Source organism: Geotrypetes seraphini, chromosome 14 (genome assembly GCF_902459505.1).
Source record: "Geotrypetes seraphini chromosome 14, aGeoSer1.1, whole genome shotgun sequence".
NCBI lineage: Eukaryota > Metazoa > Chordata > Amphibia > Gymnophiona > Dermophiidae > Geotrypetes > Geotrypetes seraphini.
In genome coordinates, this window is record NC_047097.1 from 50,817,264 (window position 1) to 50,839,097 (window position 21,834).

A 21,834-nucleotide genomic window follows, 5' to 3' on the forward strand; every position below is an offset into this window, starting at 1 on the left:
TGAACCAGGTGCCCTGAGCTGAGTGACCTAGGCACTGAACTCCCCAACCAAGAAGACTGGCATCCGTGAGCAGCACCGTCCACTGCAGCTCATCAGACTCGCTCCTTGTACAAGATGGGGGGTCTGAAGCCACCAGCGAAGACTGCCCCGAGCTAAGCCCGGAAGCAGAACAGGGTGATCCAGACTGTGCCTCTGAGGCGACCACCTCAGAAGAAGAGCATACTGAAGAGGACACATGTGGGCCCGCGACCACCTCACTAAATCGAGGGAAGCTGCCATCAATCCCAAAACTTGCAGGAAATCCTGCGCCCGAGGACACCAGGATGCCATAAGCAGTCGAATTTGAGATTTCCTAGCAGACAAACTCAGCAGAATTCTTCAACCTCACAAATGGACTCTCAACTCTACAGCTCTTCATCCAATCTTTGCTCAATGGGGCACTCCACAAGTGGACTTATTTTCATCTCCCCACAATCACAAGCTGCCCCAGTTCTGCTCCAGACTACACGCTCCTCAACGTCTGGAAGCAGAAACAAACATGTTTCTCTATGCATTTCCGCCAACTCCTCTCATACTAAAGATTCTGTTCAAACTCAAAAGAGAGTCAGCCAATCATGATTCTCATTGCTCCTTGGTGGCCCAGGCAGCATTGGTTCTCCCTTCTACTTCAACTCAGCTCCAGGGAGTCAATATCTCTGCAAAATTTTCCTACTCTACTTACTCAGCATCAGGGATCTCTTCTACATCCCAACCTGCACACATTACACCTGACAGCTTGGTTCCTCTTGGGCTGAATCCATCTCAGTTATATCTCTCTCAGCCTGTACAAATATCATTGACGTCGCCAAGAAACCAGCAACTCAACAATGTTATCAACAAAAGTGGACTCAGTTTTCTTCCTGGTGTCTTCATCATCACGATCCTACTTCCTTGTCAGTTAAGGTCCCAGGAAGGGAAAGGATCCTTAACCAGCAGTCTGACACGAAGAGCCCCCTTCAAGAATCTATCAACATCAGGATGAGACACCAATGAGGACTGACGCGCCTGGGATCTAAAACAGGAGAGCCCGGCCACTTGAACCCAAAGAGAAGGCACAGTAAGGCCTTTATCCAAACAAGCCTGAAGAAAGGCGAGAATCAGAAAGATCAGAGCCTGGGCCTGGGAGTACCAATGTTGGAAGGACTTCCACACCTTAGTGCAAGCTGACACCATGGACGACTTTAGAAGAGTATCAACAACCAGGGCAGAATATCCTTTATGCTCTAAGGCTGCTGCCATAAGAGCAAAGTGACCCGGATCCTCCATGGAGACCGGACCCTACATTAGAAGGTTCATATAGGCACTCAGCTGAAGGCTGCACCCCTTGTGCAGATGCATCAGATCTGTGTACCACGGTCTGCAAGGCCAATCTGGAGCCACCAGAATGACAAGACCTGGTTGAGCCGTGATCCTCCGAATGTCCCAACTGATCATCAGCCAAGGAGTAAAAACATGCAGGAGAATCTCCTAAGGCCAAGGCTGCACCAGAGCGTTGAGCCCCACACTGCTGAGCTTGGATCTTAGACTGAAAAAGCGATCCTCTTTCTTGTTTCTCGTTGTGGCCATGAAGTCAAAGCAGGGCATCCTCCAGCTTCCCACTATCGCTTGGAACACCTCTGGGGACAGGGACCACTAGCCCGGATCCAGAGTGTCTGCTGAAGAAGTCTTCTTGAATGTCGTCTACTCCCGCCACATGCACTGCCATCAGCGCTAGATAATGTTTTGACCAAAGAAAAAGACAGGCAAGCTTCCTCAACCAGAGGAGTGCTCTTGGTCCCTCCCTGGTGATTGAAGTAGGCTACTGCTGTCACATTGTTGAAGACTCATACCGCTTGGCCTTCCAGAGTTTTCTGCAATCTCATTAGAGTCAAATAGCTGAGCTCCAACCAGTTGATTGACCATTTTTGTTGCTAATTGACAAATTAAATTAATCCTATATTGGGCAGGCTTTGGATTCTTCAGGAACAGTCAGAAGTGGCTTTTGTCGACAGACACTTTAGCACTGACAAATTATGGCTAACAACCACCTCCTCATCTGTCCACAATATATTCTTCTTTAGATTGTAAGCTCTTTCGAGCAGGGACTTTCTTCTTTGTGACTCTGTACAGCGCTGTGTGCTTCACGTAGTGTTATAGAAATACTATATAGTAGTAGTAGAAGTAGAAGTCATCCAACACTCCTGAAAAGGACAACAATTGCAATGGGCTCCCCAGCCCCGAAGACTGGCATCCGTCATCACCATGATCCAGGAGGCAATGTGTTGTGGTACGCCCCAACAGACCAACTGCGAGAGAAGCCACCAGTACATTCTTGCTTAGGCTTCCAGAGACCACAACAGACAGTCTTGCAAGGCGTGTGGTGCCCAACGAGAAAGCAAAGCATGCTAAAGAGAACACATGTTCATAGAGAATGACACGGGGAAAAAAAATCTGTCCCCGTCCCCGCAACCACTGACCCGCCCCATTCCCATGACCACTGTCCCCACCCCCGCGACTACTATCACCGCAGCATCCATACAAGCCTCAGTACTGCAATATTTAGCTTATTCCTTCCTTATAAATCAGGATGTTCAGCTGGCAGGGCTGTGTTGATAAATTTTTATCAACACAACTAATATACTATATCTTAAAGTTAAAAAAAAGAAGAAAATAAATAGAAAATGTTTTTTCTACCTTTGTTGTCTGGTTTCTGCTTTCCTCATCTTCTCATTCAATTCCTTCCAGCCACTGTCTGTCTTCTCTCTGCATCTTCCATTTGCTCTGTTACTGTGCCTCTCCTTTCACCACCCCCACCTCCAATTGGTCTGGCACCCATCTTCTTCCCTCCACTCCTCCCATAGTCTGGCATCTGTCTCCTTCCCTTCCAGCATCTTCTCTCCACTCTGTCTTCCCCATTTCCCTTCAGCGTCTTCTCTCCACTCTCTGTTCCCCATTTCCCTTCAGTGTCTTCTCCCCACTTTGTTTTCCTCATTTTTTCCCTTCAGCATCTTCTCCCCACTCTGTTCCCCATTTCCTTTCAGCGTCTGTTCCTTTCCACCACCACCCTTCCCTCTCGCCACCTCACCACCCTTCAGCACCCCTCATGTGGTCCAAGAATCTCCCTCTCTCCTCCTTACCTTCGTGACGCATTTTAAGTTTCCAGAGCAACTTGCTCAAGCCGCCAACCAAACAGAAAATAAAATTATTTTTTCTACCTTTTATTGTCTGGTCATTATTCAAATCATGTTGGCCCCAGGCTCTGGTTGTCTTCTGATAATCCGCTTGCCAGGGTCTCTGGCCCATTTGTCTTTTCCTTTTTTCTCCGTGCTAACCATCCATCTTCCATCTCTGTTCTTCCCTTCTGTTTCCCTTCTCTCCCCTGGTCTGGCATCTTTTCATCTCCATCCCCACAGCTGCAGCAATGGACCCCACCATCTCCAGATCCACCATCCCTCCTTTTCTCAACTACCCTTTCATCCAACATCTCTCCCTCCTTCCCCACCACCCCAGGATCCACCATCTCTCCCTTTCTCTTCCCAACTACCCTCCTATTCAGTATCTCTATCCCCCCTCCACACCATCCCTTGTGTCCAACTTCTCTCCCTTTCTGTTCCTTCCCTCCCTCCATCTCATTGACCACCATCTCTCACCCTCTCCTCTGTTTTTAGAGACATTATTTCTTCCCCTCCACCCTCCACTCAGTCCAGCATATGCACGTCTCTTTGGACCCCTCCTTCCCTCCCTCCATGAACTTCTACATGCCCTCCCCCAAGGCCTGCATGCTTTCCCCCTTCTTTCTAGCGTCCTACAGCTTCCCAGTCTTACCTTAAGGCAGCCTACACAGGATAGCCAGTTGGCTATAACGATCCTAGAAAGCTACCATCGGCATCTGCAGCACGTTCCCTCTGCCACAGTCCCATCCCTCCTCTGATGTCGGGGCAGGATTGCAGCAGAGGGAACATGCTGCGGAGGATGATGGCAGCCTGCTAGGATCGCTACAGCCAACTGGCGATCCTCTGCAGGCTGCTTTGCAGGTGGGACCAGGAAGCCAGGAGACAAATGGTGGATAATGAGATGGAGGGAGGGAAGGAACAGGGTATTTTCTCACGGGAAAAATTTAATTACTCTGCGGGCCAAATTTGGCCCGCAGGCCTGAGTTTGACACCCCTGCTGTACTCACTGTGCAATGCAAGTGCTGGGAGATGCCTAGAATGAAACTGCAGCCAGAGAAATGAGAAGGATTCTGCTCAAGCAAGCTTAGAAAACAAGTCAGCTTGCTTCTTCAGACTGCCCCTAAGTCCTATCGGCTGAAATGAGACCTCAAACCCTCATCGGAACTTGAATACACAGTCAAGAAACGGTTATGCAGTCAGCACCCGATCTTTGTGAAAACCGTCACAGGGCTACACAGCCTGTGCTCAAGCTCTCTGTGGACAAAACTTGGAGCAAGCCTTGCTTCCAAACTGTTAGTGTAGGTCAGCCAGCCAGGTGCCCTGCAAAGCAGGCTGCCTGCTAATACAGACCTCTACCCTCATAGTCTGTGTCTTCTCAGTCAGAGAGGCCCCAGTACAACTGGGGTACTCTCAACACAGAAAAGTCTCTTGACCAGATAAAAAAACATGAGTAAAAGAACAAAAACATGAGCAGAGCAGACAGGCTCCTACCATCTCACATGTAGAGAAGAAAACTGAGGAGATATATCACAGCCCAGACTGAGGGGAGGTAGAGCAGAAAAATGTAAATGAGATTCTCTACACCAGATCTCAAGATCTATAGAATACGCCAACTTCAAATGGAATATGACGCAGTAGCTTATGTTTAAACTTCTCCACTTAACTTGGAATAAAGATATGGAATTAATCATAATCAAGTGCAGTTCCCACCCCCAACACACACACAACTTAAAGCCCTTGTAAAACAAGGCACTTCAATTTGAATTCAATGTGTGCTTTAACTGGAAGCCAACTCAAAAAAGGGATCACACTTTCACTTTGTGCAGTTTAAATATCAGCCTAGAAGAAGTGTTTTAAGTACTTGAAGTTTTTATACCAGCCAAAAACAAACAGAACCGGAGGGTTTTTTGTTACATTTCTACATGCTATTATAACTGCTAAGGTAGGCTCTTACAGTGTTTTATCACAACTAAAGTCTGTTTTTACATGAATATGCAGCTGCACAATTTTATAAAAAGATTTTTTTCCACATTTAAAAGCAAGCACCTAGAAAGTGTGTATCTACATTTATGTAATCTTGCCATGGGATAAAGCACAGTTACTTACCATAACAGGTGTTATCTGGGAGACAGCAGGCAGATATTCTCACATGTGGGTGACATCATCCACAGAGCCCGGTACGGACAGTGCAAAGTGTACTGTCACTTTAAGCTTTAGAAAGCTTTAAGACTGCCCGCACCATGCCTTTCCGCCCAATGCCAGCAAGTGAGGTCATCAGTTCTATGCCCAAGTGAAAAAGCCAACCAGGAAAGATAGGTGGGATGGGAGAATATCTCCCTGCTGTCCCTGGATAACACCTGTTATGATAAGTAACTGTGTTTTATCCCAAGCAAAGCAAGCAGCATATTCTTGCATGTGAAACTACCTAGCTTACAAAATGGGTTGCTGAAAAGAAAAAAAAAGGGAACCAGTTGAGAAGGGACTGAATAAACCAGGGGTGTCCAATCTTTTGGCTTCACTGGGCCACATTGGTCAAAAAAAATGTTTCTGGGGCTGCAAAAACGTGCAAACTCTCCAGCAAGACAGAGGAGGGAGTCGGCAAGACGGTAAACACCAGGGGGCAGCAGAGGAAAACACTGCATCGTCCTCGACCGGGGCCACACAAAATACTTCACTGGGCTGCAGATTGGACACCTCTGGAATAAACAGTGAACTGGAGATAGAAACCATTAAATGCTCCTGTTAAAGCAGTAAGGTTCAAAAATTGAGAGAGCAGAATATACAAAGGAGCGTAAACCCATTCGTTTCTATGCCGGTCTGGAAGGACGCTAAAGAAAAATACATTTGTTTGGTAAAGCATTTATTCTTCTTATTCAGTCTGTTTGTATTTTTTAGTCCTGGAAAATCAGGAAGAGATCCAGATTCCAGCAGGAAAGACCAACAGCATGGGTTGAGTAATAAGAAGACCGAAAAGCCGTTGACACTGTCAGCAGGGAGAAAGGCAACAAAAACGCCTACAGGCCCCAAAAATGAAAATAAAGAAATTTATTTGAAAATGTAAAGGATGTAAAAGAAAAACCAAGTAACAAGAAAGAAACAACTAAATTAAGGAAAAATACGAAGCGGAAAGGCAATCTCAACTAAACAAAGTTTAGTATGTGTTCACTCCATGGAAAATAAAAAACTGATGACCTTGTGTGCCAGAGTCAGTTGGGGAGGCACTCGCGCATGCACAGTATGGGCAGTCTTAAAGCTTTCTAAAGCTGGATGCTTGACTTCTATTTCTGCTGCTGATGTTCTTTCTGTTTGTTTTCCTTACCTGATATTTTGTATTGTATTGTTGTATACCAACAAAAATGTTGAACTTAAAAAAAATAATAATAATAATTACCATTTCCTCTCCACTCCCCCAGTGTTTACCACCTGTTTCTCCACATTCTCACCTTGCTGATTTTGGCAGGTGTAGGCTGAGGAGCTGGCTGAGCTGGAGTTGGTGTAGACTGTGTTGAGGGTTGTGACGGGTGCTGCTGGGCAGGCTGAGGCTGTGGCTGAATGCCATGAGTGGGTATCTGATGAACCTGTCCTGGGGTTGTTACATTCACCATGTCGTTTGTCTGCACCTCAATTTTATAACCAGGAGGCAAGAAGGTATTGAAGCCCATGATCAGATCAGGATGACCTTTGAACAGTTGAGACACACGACTAATTACCCCAGGGGTATCAATGCTGAAAATAAAGAGAAAGAAAAAAGGTTTACCCAAAGTAAAATTTAAAAAAGAGTGATAAGCAGAAACAGCACACATTTATGTATCAGATCTTTAATATTCTTTGAAACCATATACAATTAGGACAGCTCAAGAGTATCACTTTGATGGTCTTCCTTAAGCAGTATATTAAGTTGAAATAAACTTGGAAACTCAGCAGATCTAATTCTGGAATAGTCACCAGTTTATGGGAAGATTAGGTTTTTACATTGATATTCTTCTTTCTAGTAGAAAGGCAAATGAATCTTGAATCAGTGAGTTATTCTCCTTTACACGTGAGTTTGTAGAAGGCATCATCTACTTTTTACTCTTGGCTCTGCCTCTTGCACCTCTGGACAGTGCCCTAGCTCCTCAGTTCGTATCAAACAGTTGACATTCCTATAAGAAAATGAAGCAGGAATTAGGGTACTCTCCAATCAGCCAATTCTGTTCTGATCTGCAATAAGTCAAAAGCAACAGATCAATGCCAATATAATTATAAATGAGAACAAGGTGGAAATGAACAAGCCACCTACCTGAGTGCAACCAGTCTCTTGCTTTTCTCATTGAAACAGAGAGATCAATCAGTGCTCTTCGAAACTCTCTGACAACAGACACCAACATCTGGAAATACTTACATGATTGAGACATCAAGCAAGCTAATCGAAATCTAACTGGGCGGACCTTCAAGACTCATATGCCTTTCTGCTAAAAAATAAGATTTTCAAGGTAAGAACCTAATCTTCCCTTCTAGTGCAAAAGGCATATATGTGTTTTTAACCAGTGGGACGTACCAAAGCAGTTCCCTCAGTCTAAGGCAGGGCAGATGAGCCTGCTGTGATTGTTAAGGATTCAAAAGCAACATCCTTTCGTGCTGCCACCTCAACTCTATAAAATTTTGTGAAACTTAAGGACATAAGAATTCAAATACATGAACACACTGAAGGTCCATCAATCCCAGTATCCTATTTCCAACAGTGGTTAACCCAGGTCCTATGCACCTAGCTAGATCCCAAGTAGCAAAACAGATTCTATGCTGCTTATCCTAGGAATAAGCAAGGGATTTCCCCGAACCATCTCAATAATGGCCTATGGACTTCTCTTTTAGGAAATTATCCAAACCTTTTTTAAACCATGCTAAGCTAACAGATTTTGCCACATTCTCTGGCAACGAATTCCAGTTTCATTACATGTTGTGTGAAAAAATATTTTCTCTGGTTTGTTTTAAATCTACTACTTAGTAGCTTCATTGCATGTCTCCGAGTCCTAGTATTTTTGGAAAAAGAGTGAACAAGAAATTCACATCTACCCTTTCCACTCCATTCATTTTATAGACCTCTATCATATCACCCCTGAGTCGCCTCTTCTCCAAGCTGAAGAGCCCTAGTCGCTTTAGCCTCTCCTCATAGGGAAGTCATCCCATCCCTTTTATAATTTTTATTCCCCTTCTCTGTACCTCTTCTAATTCCGCTATATCTTTTATGAGATACGGCAACCAGAACTGTGCACAGTATTTGAGGTGTGGCCGTACCATAGAGCGATACAAGGGCATTATTACATTTTCATCTTTGTTTTCCATTGCTTTAATGATAATTCCTAATATTCTCTTTCCATTCTTAGCAGCCACCACACATTGAGCTGAGCGTTTCAACATATCCTCAACAATGACACCTAGATCCTTTTCCTGGGTACTATGCTGGTTTATAAAGAAAACTTACAAATTACTAACAAATAGCTCTGCAAGTTCATTTTTAAATTCTATCAGCACTCTGGGATGTATACCATCCAGTCCAGGTGATTTGCTACTGTTCAAATTGACCCATTATATCATCCAGTGTTAAGAGATTTGTACGAGTTCCTCTGATTCATCAGAATTGAATACAATTTTTGGCATTGGTATCTCCCCCACATCTTTCTCAGTGAAGACTGAGGCAAAGAATTCATTTAATCTCTCTGCTATGTTCTTGTCTTCCCTGAGAGCCCCTTTTATCATTCGGACGTCTAGCGGACCCGATTCTCTTTCTGGCCTCTTGCTTTTAATATACCTAAAAAAGTTTCTGTGTTTTTGCTTCCAGCACAATCTTCTTTTCGAGATCTCTCTTCACTTTCCTTACTAATGCCTTGCATTTGACTTGACATTCCTCGCGTTGTTTACAATTATTTTCAGTCGGATCCTTCTTCCACTTTCTGAAGGGATTCTCTTTAAGCTCTAATAGCTTTCCTTCACCTCACTCATTAACCACACCAACTGTCATTTGATCTCTGGGCATCCAGGATAAAATTTTTTAATATATTCCCAATATTAATGCAGGATCTCGGTTTGCGAGTAACCCGGTTTCCGAGTGTTTTGCAAGATGAGCAAAACACTCAGCAAACTTTTGACTTGCAAACCGAGTGTTGACTCGATTTGCGAGCACCCCCCCTCCTCCCCGATAACCGGCATCGCTCCCCACCCCTGCTCGCAAAGGCCCCCTCGCTCCAACCGGCACCCCCCTCCGCGTGAACCGCACCCCCCACCCGAAAAACTTTAACTTACCCCCCCGGTCTGGCACCGGCACGCAGGCACAGATTGTGCCGGTGCCTAGAAGATCTTCCAGCTTCTGCCTGCCTTGAGCATGCATCTGCGCATGCTCAAAGACTTCTAATTCTCCCTCTCGCCGAGATTCTCACACACACACTCACACATACACACTATTATGGTGTGCCCAGTGCTCCAACATATAGATCAGGGATCTCAAAGTCCCTCCTTGAGGGCCGCAATCCAGTTGGGTTTTCAGGATTTCCCCAATGAATATGCAATGAAAGCAATGCATGCACATAGATCTCTTGCATATTCATTGGGGAAATCCTGAAAACCCGACTGGATTGCGGCCCTCAAGGAGGGATTTTGAGACCCCTGATATAGATCATGAGAGGATTATACCAATGCAAAGACCGTCACCAAGATTCCTTCAATAACCTGCTACAATATTGCAACAGGATAATTAACTATTTTTCATGTATCACATTTTTGAAAAAAACTAGCAATAAAGTATCACTTATCTTTGGTTAAGGAAGTTATCCTTGGTGTTCGTCCTTGGTGTTCAAATTGCTGTTGTATTAATCAATAAATAAATACATTGCATCCAGCGGTGTAAATTAATCCTGATGCCATCAGGCTAACATCCCCTTGTGACCTAACCAGACCCTTCGTGTCCAATTGTATTGCGTCTTAAATCCAAAAAAAGTAAAAATAACAAAGGCAAAACAAAATGTCCAAAGTTCAAAACCCAAAATTCAAAACTTGCGTGTATAAAATTTTTTTCTTCCTCTACAGCAGGGGTGTCAAATTATGGCTCACGGACCAAATTTGGCTTGCGGGGTAATTAAATTTGGCCCGCCATTCGTTCCTTCCCTCCCTCCCAGTCTCATCTTCTAAGCAGCCTGCCGAGGATTGCCAGTCAGCTGTAGCAATCCTAGCAGGCTGCCGTAGCCTCAGCAGTACATTCCCTAAGAAAAGGCATTTACAGACCAGTGACATTTTTGCTGCTGAATTTGAAGTGCTAGCCGCATGCAGAGTCTTCGGTGAAGATTTGTTGTCCTCCTCGTTACAAAGGTAAGTGAAAACTCAACCGGAGTTGAGGAGCACTTCTTTTCTTTCGTTGAGAGATGTATCGCTTAGAAAGCAGCATTCTCCTTTTTTAGGAAATGTTCTGCTTGGATTGGCCTTTCCCATAAAGGAAAAAAAAATTTATTCATGCAAGTTTTGAATTTTGGGTTTTGAACTTTGGACATTTTGTTTTGTCTTTTGTTATTTTTACTTTTTTTGGATTTAAGACACAATACAATTGGACACGAGGGGTCTGGTTAGGTCATGAAGGGATGTTAGCCTGACAGCATCAGGACTGATTTATACCACTGGATAAAATGTATTTTAATTGATTAATATAAAAGCAATTTGAACACCAAGGATAACTTCCTCAACCAAAGATAAGTGATACTTTATTGCCAGTGGAGGCAATGGTCATTTTTAAGTTTGCCTGCCTCTGCTTCAAAACCATAACAGGTTCATCCCCAATCTACCTGTCGCATCATTTCGAATTTCCAGGAACCACTTGCACATGTAGTGCCTACCTGTTTGCTTTTCCATCCTTGAAGGGCTGTATCTACAAGAGATTCCTTGATAGATCATTATCATTCCAAGCAGGCAAATGGAATAAATGTTTAATCAACTTCATTTCAAATGCACCCTCCTACCAAACCTTCAGGAAGTCAATTAAAATCTATCTCTTTGATAAATTTCTCTGACTCCTTTCCTGTCTTGTTGTAGCTTTGAAATGCTTCCAGATAAATCTTGACTATCTTGACATGCTAATGTAATTTGAAAGTCTTTTTTGTAAAATTGCTGTCTGTATACAGTCTCTTCCTCTGTAAACCACTCTGAACTGCTTGTGCTATTGTGGTATACAAAAATAAAGTTATCATTATTATTATTATTTTTTTTAAAGTGATACATGAAAAATAGTTAATTATCCTGTTGGAACACTGTAGCAGGTTATTGAAGAAACATTGGTGATGCTGTGATGTCCCTTGCCACAGTGGTCTTTGCATTGGTATAATCCTCTCATGACCTATATGTTGGAGCACTGAGCACAAGGGAAGTGTTTTATTTAAAGATCTCACACTACGTAAGAATCCTGCAATAATATTAGGAATTTTAGACTACAAAAGTTAAACAGTTCAAAGTCTAATAGATGTTGGCACTGTAATCTTGAAGTAGGGACTTTAGATCATCTTTTGTTTTATTGTCCCTTTATCTTAGCCTTTTGGAACTCAATTTGGGATCAAGTAAATTGTTTATTGGAAAAGCATGTGACGTTATCTTATGATACAGTACTATTTGGTATGTCTATGAGGAAAAAGAGCCAAATATCATCACATAACAATAAACTTTTATTGATAATGACAGGAGTCGCCATTCAGCATATCACAAGTAATTGGAAAAATTACAGTAGATTCAATTACAATTTCTGGTGGAACTCTTTATGTCACATATATAAAATGGAAAGAGCAATAGCTATACAACAAGGAAGTTATAAGAAATTTAATAAAATTTGGGAGCCATTAACTTCTTATTGTAACGAGTAAACACCATTTTCTATTGTAATATACACCGTCTAATGATTGGGGAGAGGGGGAGGTATATTTTACATTTTTCTTATTGGGGAAATAATAGAGGAATGATGGGAGGGGAAGGTGGTAATTTTATGTATTGTAAGATAAATCAGAAAGATTGCTAAGTGATGTGTTTAATTGTATTGTTTTATTGTTTGTGCACTTGATGTAAGATTGAAAACGAATAAAGAATTTGGAAAAAATAAATAAATAAATAAATATTAGGAATATATTTAAAATTTCATCCTGGAAGCCCAGAATAGATATATTCCATGTATTAAAAAAAAGAGGAAAGACCAAATGACAGCTAGTGTGGTTAACGAGTGAGGTGTCACGGCGATACATCTGCGTTGACCATGGTTGAAAACATTGGTACAGAAGGCATGCATCCAATAGACTCAATGTTAATATGCCACTGATGAAGATATGGATGTCTACCAGTACCGGCAAGTCCCAGTCGCTGGAAATCCGATTCAAGACCTATATGTTGAAATAAAAAACAAACAAAAGAAGAAAAACATTGACATTAAACAATATAGCTTTTCTTCTCCTAAACCATAGCCCCGGAGTCAGATATAGTCGAAGAGGGCAAGCTGGAGTAAAGTAGAAATAAGGCCGAAAATCCATCGATGATACCGGTATGGAACTTTGAGTGAGGGCGGTTGAACTTCGAAAGAAGTTTGTTCAAGTCCAAAATTTCTATCAACTATTCTTATTCACTGATCTTCAAAAGTAAAGAAAAGAAGAAACTGAACTACTTGAAAAAGTTTGTTAAAAAATTTAAACTGGAAGGCAACTCGATGGAGAAAAAAGACAAGTCTTCTTCACTCCATGGAAAATGAGAAACTGACTACCTCGTGAGCTGGCATCAGGCAGGAAGGCACTTGCGCTTGCGGAATGCGAGCAATCTAAAAGCTTGCTAAAGCTTAAAGTAATACTACAGTTTTCACTGTCCATACCAAGGCTCCGTGGATGATGTCACCCACATGGGAGAATATGCTGCCTGCTTGTCTAAGGATAATGTCCTCCTTATGCGAGGCCGCCTCCACCACTACCATGACCATAATCTTCGTGCATGTCCGTGGAACATGGCCAATCCAAAAGGGAGCGCACAAAATTGACAGTGCTTCTCCAAAATCGCAAAGCAAAGGAAGCGCTGATTCATAGGAATTGAAACATGCAGGTAGGCCTCTGTCAGGTCAAGAAAAGTCAGATATTTCTCAGGCTGGACCACAAGAATTACGGATTTCATGGTTTCCATACAAAAAAACGGAACCCGGAGTGTCCTGTTGACATCTTTCAGATCCAAAATGGGCCAAAAAGACCCCCTCCTTCTTGGGCACCACGAAGTAAATGGAGTACCTGCTGGTATGAATTTCCTGAGGCTGTACTGGGACCACCGCTCTGAGATCCAGCAACCTGAGCAGCATCTGACAAAATGCCGCTTCTTCCAAGTTGCCTGACAAAGAGAAGAGAGGAAACGATTAGACACGGTGGCGGTTTACCCGCGGCTATTGCGTTTAGCCGCGGGTAACCCGCCAAAAACGGGGAATGAAAATTAGCCGCCTCTGCGGGGACGGGGACAAGGCCATCACCGCCCCGTGGAGCGGTGAATGGTCTTGTCACTGCAGTGAGGCATAAAGGATCGTGCGGTCCCCGCACCCCCATCCACCCACCCGCACACCGGCTCGATCGTTTAACCAGCTTCCTCTCTCCACCTCACCTTAGTTTGCCGGCTTTCTTTTTCGGCGACCGGAACACTTTCAAAAGAGCCGCGCATGCGCGGCTGCTCAGTATTCAATCTTCTGCTCTGACCCAACCGGAAACAGGAAGTTGCAGCAGAGCAGAAGATTGAACTTTGAGCTGCAGCGCGTGCGCGGCTCTTTGAAAGCGTGCCGGTCGCCGAAAAAGAAAACCAGCAAACTAAGGAGAGCTGGAGAGCAGTAGCGTACCAAGGGGGGGGCGGGAGGGGCGAAAAAGGTAATGGCGCCAGGCCTTGGAGCACCGAGGCAGACCGCTTCTCCCCCCTCCCAGCCGAACCCCTGCTGACCCTCCTATCTCCCCCCCAAGTGAACCTTTCCGACCCTCCCAGCGAAAGCAGAAAACCTCCCTCCAGTAGCGTCGACTTTCTCCTCCCTCTGCCGCATCACTGATGATGTCATCAGTGACGCGGCAGAGGGAGGAGAAAGCCGCGAAGGAGGTTTGCTGCTCTCGCTGGGAGGGTTGGAAAGGTTCACGGGGGGGGGGGATAGGAGGGTCAGCGGGGATTCGGCTGGGAGGGGGGAGATGCGGTCTGCCTCGGTGCTCCATTACCTTCTTCGGGCAGCAGCAGCGTTTACAATTCGCTGCTGTTGCCGGCTTCAGGCCTTGTTCTCTGCCGGGTCCTGCCTACTTCCTGTTTTCATGAAGACAGGACCCGACAGAGAGGAAGGCCTGAAGCGGGCAACATCAGTGAATTGTGAATGCTGCTGCTGCCCGATGAAGTTGAGGACATCAGGACATCGAGGAAGGAGCAGGGTGAAATCGGCTGCTGGCTTGGGGGTGAGGGTAAGGAAAGAATCGTGGAAGTGGAGAAATTGGCACGATGGCTTTGTGGGGGCTAGGGGGAGAGAGAAAGAAAGGAAAAAATAAAGAGGGGGGCAGGGGGAGAGAGAAAGGCAGAAATAAAGAGGGGTCAGGGGGAGAGAGAAAGAAAGGCAGAAAGAAAGAGGGGGTCAAGAGGGAGAGAAAGAAAGGCAGAAAGAAAGAGGGGAGCCAGGGGGAGAGAGAAAGAAAGAGGGGGGGGGGGGGGCAGGAGAAGAAAGAAGAAGGATCAGAAGAAGGACCAGAGACTCATGAAATCACCAGACAAAAAAGTAGGAAAAATGATTTTATTTTCAACTTAGTGATCAAAATGTGTCCGTTTTGAGAATTTATATCTGCTGTCTATATTTTGCACTATGGCCCCCTTTTACTAAAACGCAATAGCAGTTTTTAGCGCAGGGAGCCTATGAGCGTCGAGAGCAGCGTGGGGCATTCAGCGCAGCTCCCTGCGCTAAAAACCGCTATCGCAGTTTAGTAAAAAGGGAGGGGGAATATTTGTCTATTTTTGTATAGTTGTTACTGAGGTGACATTGCATAAAGTCATCTGCCTTGACCTCTTTGAAAACCCGCGGAATATAAATGATAATTAACATTTTCTCTGCGTACAGCGTGCTTTGTGTTTTTAAAATTTTATTGTTGGTAAATCATTTTGACTTGGCCACAAAGGTAAGGGGGAGGGAGGGAGTGGAGCTGCTGAAAGACATCTAGTAATCCTTGCAGGCTTGACTGTGCAGGGAATTATTTTTGTAAAATCATGTTTTATTATGTGACTGGCATTATCTAGACTTTAATTTCTATGAATGAATAGAATGAAAATGATATAAAATTACTTGCTTGCGGGGACCGCGTGTTCCGGCTCACACAAAGAAGGAGGGGGTGAAAGGGAAAAAGTTTCTCTTCCTTGGAAATAGATTCTGAAGTGACCTCATCAAAGAAGACCAGCACTAAATGTACAAGAAATCCCTTAAACAATGTCAAAAGAGCCCAAAATAGAAAACTGCTACTGCCTTGAGACTCCATTATTGAAGGAATCAACTTGAAATCACAGAAGAGACAGGAAAAGGTTAAATGCCTCATGGAATCCTCAGGTACAAAACACAAACCAAATTGTGAATGAAATCAGAGCAGACAGTAAGAATTATAAAATTGATGTCATTATCCATCTGGAAAAAAAGGCGTACTAGAAATAATGCCTCAGCAATACAATTTTCAGAAGTTCTATTTGCTCATGGTAAGGGAGAAGAGAGACTGCTAGTGATGGTGGGGGGACTGATAGAAGATATGAAAGAAGGGTGGTAGAAAGGAACAGATGGTAAAGGAGGGAGGGAAGGGTGGTGGTGGAAAGGAATAGAACAGACATTGAAAGAGGGTAGAGAGGAACAGACCCTGAAAGGAAATGTGGAAGGCAGAGTGGGGAGAAGATGCTGGAAGGGAAGAAGACAGATGCCAGACTATGGGGGAGCGGAGGGAAGAAAATGGGTGCTAGACGGGGACGGTGACAGGGTGGTGAATGGGATGGCAGTGGCGGTGACGGGGCGGTGAAAGTGATGGCGGTGACGGGGCGGTGAAAGGAACGGCGGTGACGGGGCGGTGCAGAGGATGGTGGGCCGGGGACGGTGCAGTGACGGGGACAGATTTTTTCCCCGTGTCATTCTCTAGAAACGATCTGGCAAAGGAAGGGAAAATTCTAGAGCAGGGGTGTCCAACCTTTTGGCTTCCCTGAGCTGCATTGGCCAAAAAAAAATGTTTCTGGGGCCAAATGCTGCAGCAAGACAGAGGAGGGAGCTGGCAAAACAGCAAACACCCAGAGGCAGCAGAGGAAAACATTGCATCGCCCTCGACTGGGGCTGCACAAAATACTTCACGGGGCCACTTGCGGCCCTTGGACCGCAGGTTGGACACCCCAGCTCTAGAGCATAGCTGTCCCGAATCACTTGTAGGACCCACTGATCCGTTGTGATCTCAGCCCACCACCGGTAAAGCTCTCGCAAGCGGCCTCCCACTGGAAATGGGAGAAGGACTGCAGCGAGTCACTGGGCCAGACATGCGGAGGAGGAGCCAGCAGCAGAGTCCTGATCCCCACGGGCTTCTCGAAAGGACTGCATGCGCTGAAAGAAGCAACCTCTGGAAGGAAAAGGGGCCGATCTCTGGCCAAGGTGGTACCTACGAAAATCACACAAACACCTACGTGCCACGCCACCCCGTTGCGCTTGGTGAGGTTGGTCCTTCAGAAGCCGGGGCACCTTAAGAGTCACTCAAGGCTTGAGCCAGTTTATCCAACCTCCCCAAAGAGGAAGAACTTTGAAATGGGAATTTACTGAGCTTAGACTTAGAAGCTGCATCCACTGACTAATCCCAAAGCCACAGGGTAAGTAGAGTCACTTCTCCGAGGGCCATGGACTTGTCCGATGCCCTCAACAGATCATATATGCCATCAGAGAGATGAGATAAGTGCCGAGTTCAATCTTAGCCACCTCCTGATCCACCAAAGACCAGTCAGCTGACTCCCGGTCAAGGTACCGCTCAGACCGCTGGAAACAAGCCCGGGCCACCAGGCCGCCATATATCACCACCTGGACAGCCAACACAGCCACATTAAAACTCTGCTTAAGGAGAGCCTCCATCTTGCAGTCCTGAGGGTCTCTCAGGGCCAAACCGCCCTCAACTGGAATGGTGAGTTGACATGCAATCACCAAGACCACCGCATCAACCACAGGAAACTTAAAGGTATCCCTATCCCCATCAGGAATAAGATAAAGTCTAGTCATGGATCACGCCAAGTGAAAAGGCGCGTCTGGCGTCTTCCACTGTGCATGTATCACATCCCAAATATCCTGATGCATGGAAAAAGAGTGGGATACTGGCTGGATCCCCCGAAGCAGAGGGTCCACAACTTGAGGGGGGTTCTTAGCTTCATCCTCTAAATGCAAAACCAAAGACACCTGGAAGATAAACTCCTGTAGCTCTTCCCAATGAAAAATACGCACAATCAACACATCCTCACCAACTGGCATCTCCAAAAACCCTCCGTCCACATCATCCAACCCCCCCTAGAGGATCTTGGGGAGATCCACCTTAAGATCCAAGTCCTCGTCTGGCAAAACCGATCAGCCATAAAAAAGTCCTTGTCCCAAGACACCCGCAGCCTTTTGGACGATGTCCAGGGAGACTGGACAGAGGCAGACGCTGCAGGAGACTGAACAGGGGCGGCCGTGGAAGGCAAAGACCACCCAGAAGACCCAAAGAAAAAAATAAGACCCCTGCACAAAAGCCTTGTACATGGCTAAAACAAAATCAGGGCAGAAAACCCCCAGCAGCACCACAGAACTCACTGCAGGTGCAGAAGAAACAGATAGGACCTGTTCCTGTCTCTCTAAAACAGGAGGAAGTTCACCTGAGGCTATGGGCAAAATGGTGGTGCCTCCCGCCGAAAAACTGTCTCCCAAGCGCAGAGATGGCAATGAGGTGTGACTAGACCCTGCCGCTAAATCAAAACTGCAAGCAGCAGCTACTGTAGCGGAAAGAGAATCCCCAGCACCCTCTGCGGTCAAAGCCATATCTCCCAGACTGCTAGCGGTTGAGGAGACCCTGGCATGGGCAGCAGGGGAAGCCCGGGCTTCTGTAACGCTCCCCGCCAATGAGCAGTGCATGCACAAAGGGGAACCCTGCACTCAGTACCTGAAGCCGATGCCTGTTCCTCCTCAAAGCAGCCGGAACACTTCACGCACATGCCGGCCGCATCCACTGCTCAGTGTGCACATAAAATACACTTTTGCTTTTTTAAAAGTGCTCATATCGTACACGCGGGAGACCTACGCACAAAAACGCTGGTTAAAAACGGCTGCCCCAGGCCCTTTTATTTTCTTGTCTCTGGTATTTTCCCCCTCCCCATAGCTGTACAGATTAACAGAGCAGACGCCACTGGCTCTCTAAACTGTAGTCTGTGCCTAAAGGGAGGCCAGGCGTACATTTGAGACTCCTCTAAAAAAATAAAAATTGGGGGAAATGGGGGAAGGACTTGACCCTTTCAAGTGTGGCACCCCCCGAGATCGTTAGGTCCCCCGAGAGGGTCCTCCAAGCTCTGTCCAGACAGCAAAAAGGGACAAGAGGAAGGTCACTAACCAGATCCAATAGGCCCTAAGCAATAGGAAAGATTGCACAGGCTTACCACCTCCACCTGCTGGAGACTGAGAACAGACTGATTGTAGATGGAACTGCACAGCCCACTTGTACTACTGCCAAAAGTCATTATGTCTCAGTCTCCACCTGCTGGCAGAGGATTGTAAACCCATCCTTTCTGTACCGGTCTGGAGGGACACTAAAGAATATATTTTATTTTTTATACCACCTGTATCTGGTAGCTGGCTGAAGGGATAATCGCACCCCAAGTTAACTTGCTTTCGCAGCTTGTCCTACTCCCCCGCCACTTGTTTGGTATCTCTCCCTCCCTCTAATCCATTCTCTTTCCCCCTCCCAGCAGTTTCAGCACTGCTCCCTCATCTCTCTCACTCCCCCACAATCCTGAAAAGGGAGGCAGCAGCAGCATCACATGAAATTGCATCAAAGGCAGGACGCAGCATAGGGAAGACCCAGGAGCTGTCTAAAGACAGACAGACATGCTGCTGCTGCTGCTGTTGGAATCTGACAAACTTTACAGGACTGTGGGGGAGAGGAAGAAAAGGCTTAACCTGTAGACCAGGTGAAGTCAGAGGCTGGGTATTTTGGCACTTAAAATCACCAGCAGCCTGGACAACAGCCTCACCTGGTCCAATGGTTAAGCTGGCTCTACTGTTTATTCACTCAATGCATGCCGTAAGAAGAAAGTGTTCTATTATGCAATTAAAATTTTCATTAAAAGGTTTTCCCATAATTAAAAAGTCCTTTAATATAAAAAGGCCAGACAGTACTTCACATTTTAGGCTCAGGGAGAGAAATGCGACTTGGCTCCTAAAGGGTAGGTGTCAGGATACTATAGATGGTCAGCTGAAGCTAATTTAATCTATTCTCAAGAACACAGGTCCTATGAATCACACGGGCCACTTGCTAAGCAGCTTGCCTCACAGTGAAAAAATTCAGCTTTAAGATGAACTTATATGCCATATTAATTGTGAAAACTGACCAACTGCTAATTACATTATAGTTTAGTGTATGCAGCTCAGTGTATAAAGACCTATGATGTCAGCAGTGGGTCCTTCTATTTTCATAATAGAATTTTAAAATCATTAGATTAGCAGCAAAAATAACCTATACCCATAGAATTTTCTTTCAAGCTTGAAGAGATAGCAAAGCCTTAGCCTTAAGGAATGAGAATAGCAAACTATTGGTGTCTTACCTTTGAGATTTAAACTCCTTCATAATATCCAAGAAATCATTATAGACTTGAGGCTGACTGCCAAACTGCAGCTTCACCTGATCAAGATAGGACAAGGCATCCTCCACCTGACATTTGGATAGCAAAATTCATAAGGTTTAATAGAAAAATTATATAATATTTTGCACAGCACGTAAGGTAAACCTGCTTAGACTGAACTATATATATATTTTTTTAATTACTTGCCAACATCCAACAATTCTGTGCAAGTTACAGGGTCTGTACACAGACTCACTTTTCCACACACACAGAGGCTATGCTACAGAACTACTTTAACACCTTTACTACCTATAGCATGCATTTCATAGATTGAGGATAAATATCAAAATGGTTCAAACAACAAATAAAATTTTGTAACTTCAAGGTGAAATAGAATACTGAACAACCTACATACTATTATATTGAATAAATAAATACAGGAATAGCCAAGTTATTTAACTTTAGCAGATGTTCCCCATGGACAACAGGATACAAGTCCTCATAGAATGGATAGAGGGGTTGACTGTTTGGGTAACTGGGCAGTAACCAACAGCCTAGAACCACCCGCTCTCTATCTCCCTTTCCACAATCCAATATAAAAGGTGTCTTCCATGAGGTGCCCAGTATCAGCAACAATTCAGATATTCTACCAATAGTCTACTGGGAGCCTCTCTTCTGACAAACTGCCCCCGCGCAAACCAGAAATTGTGTCTGAGGGGCAGTTCGCATCAGAAGAGAGGCTCCCAGCAGGTTGCCTGCAGCACCTCTGAATTGCTGTTGCTGCCCAGCACCTAGTGGAAGGCACTGTTTAAGGTAGACTGGGGGTGACGAGTGAATGGAGAAAAGGAAGGAAAGCTGATGGCCAGGGGGGAGGAGTGAAGAAAAAGAAATTATGCAATTAAGGGGCTGAAGGGGGCAGAAGAGAGTGCAATGGATGGGGGAGGGGTAGAAGCGAGGAAAGAAAGAGACTGCTTATTGCCCAGGGACGGCCCAAGAGTCTTTTGGGCAGGGCCCAGGAGCTTCATTGCCTGGGGGCCCAGATCCCTCTTAGTCTGCCCCGCATAGGTGACACCACTGACAGAACCTTCACAGGAAAGCTTCTTCAGTTTAGAAGGTAGTAGCAACATCTGAATTGCTTCATCACGTATTGGCATCACTTCCTGTTTGTCCCTTCAGTCTTATACAACTTGAGTAGAATACAACTCCTTGAGAAGGTGGACAGAATCTAATCTATAAATTATATGAGAAAGTGTATATCAAGCCTAAATGCATACTCCTAATACAGGCTGAGGCAAAACACAGTCATGTTGAGTTTTTCTATAAAAATTCTTTGGCACGTCATATTGCTCCATTTCAAGATATAATAAGGGTGTTCCATGCACTGCCAAGGCCATATGGTTTAACATTCTCAACACATTCAATGTTGTCTACCAAACTGGATTGCTACCACACTGGACACTAGATTACTAATCCTTTAAACTGTAGAAACACAGAAACATGACGGGAAATAAAAGGCCAAATGGCACATCCAGTCTGTCTTGACTAGATTAGGACAGTCTCTTCTGTTTTTCTGATGTACAGCACTGCATATGTCTTGTAGTGCTATAGAAATGGCCCATCCTTATTGCACTGGTATTAGAGATTAGGTTCTTGCCTTGATAATATATTTTCCAGTACATAGGGATGGTAGATCAGACTATGGGATTATTAAGAATATTTGTATATAATTAAAAGGGAGGAATGGTTGAGCTCTATAAATGTTCAGACTATCATATTCTTGTTTAACTTATATTTTTCTTACATTCTTACTTTC

The 21,834-nt window shown here is 44.8% G+C and overlaps 1 protein-coding gene across 10 annotated transcripts in view; it reads right to left on the reverse strand.

Annotated features, from left to right (window-relative positions):
* The window catches only part of SIN3A (SIN3 transcription regulator family member A), a 290,548-nt gene that overhangs the window by 174,747 nt on the left and 93,967 nt on the right, over positions 1-21,834 (reverse strand). For all 10 annotated transcript variants that reach the window (XM_033920021.1, XM_033920025.1, XM_033920024.1 and 7 more), the window contains 2 exons: positions 20,004-20,110; positions 6,635-6,917 (listed from right to left, as the gene is read on the reverse strand). In XM_033920021.1, coding sequence (XP_033775912.1) covers positions 6,635-6,917; positions 20,004-20,110 — 390 coding nt within the window. The remainder of the gene's footprint in view (positions 1-6,634; positions 6,918-20,003; positions 20,111-21,834) is intronic.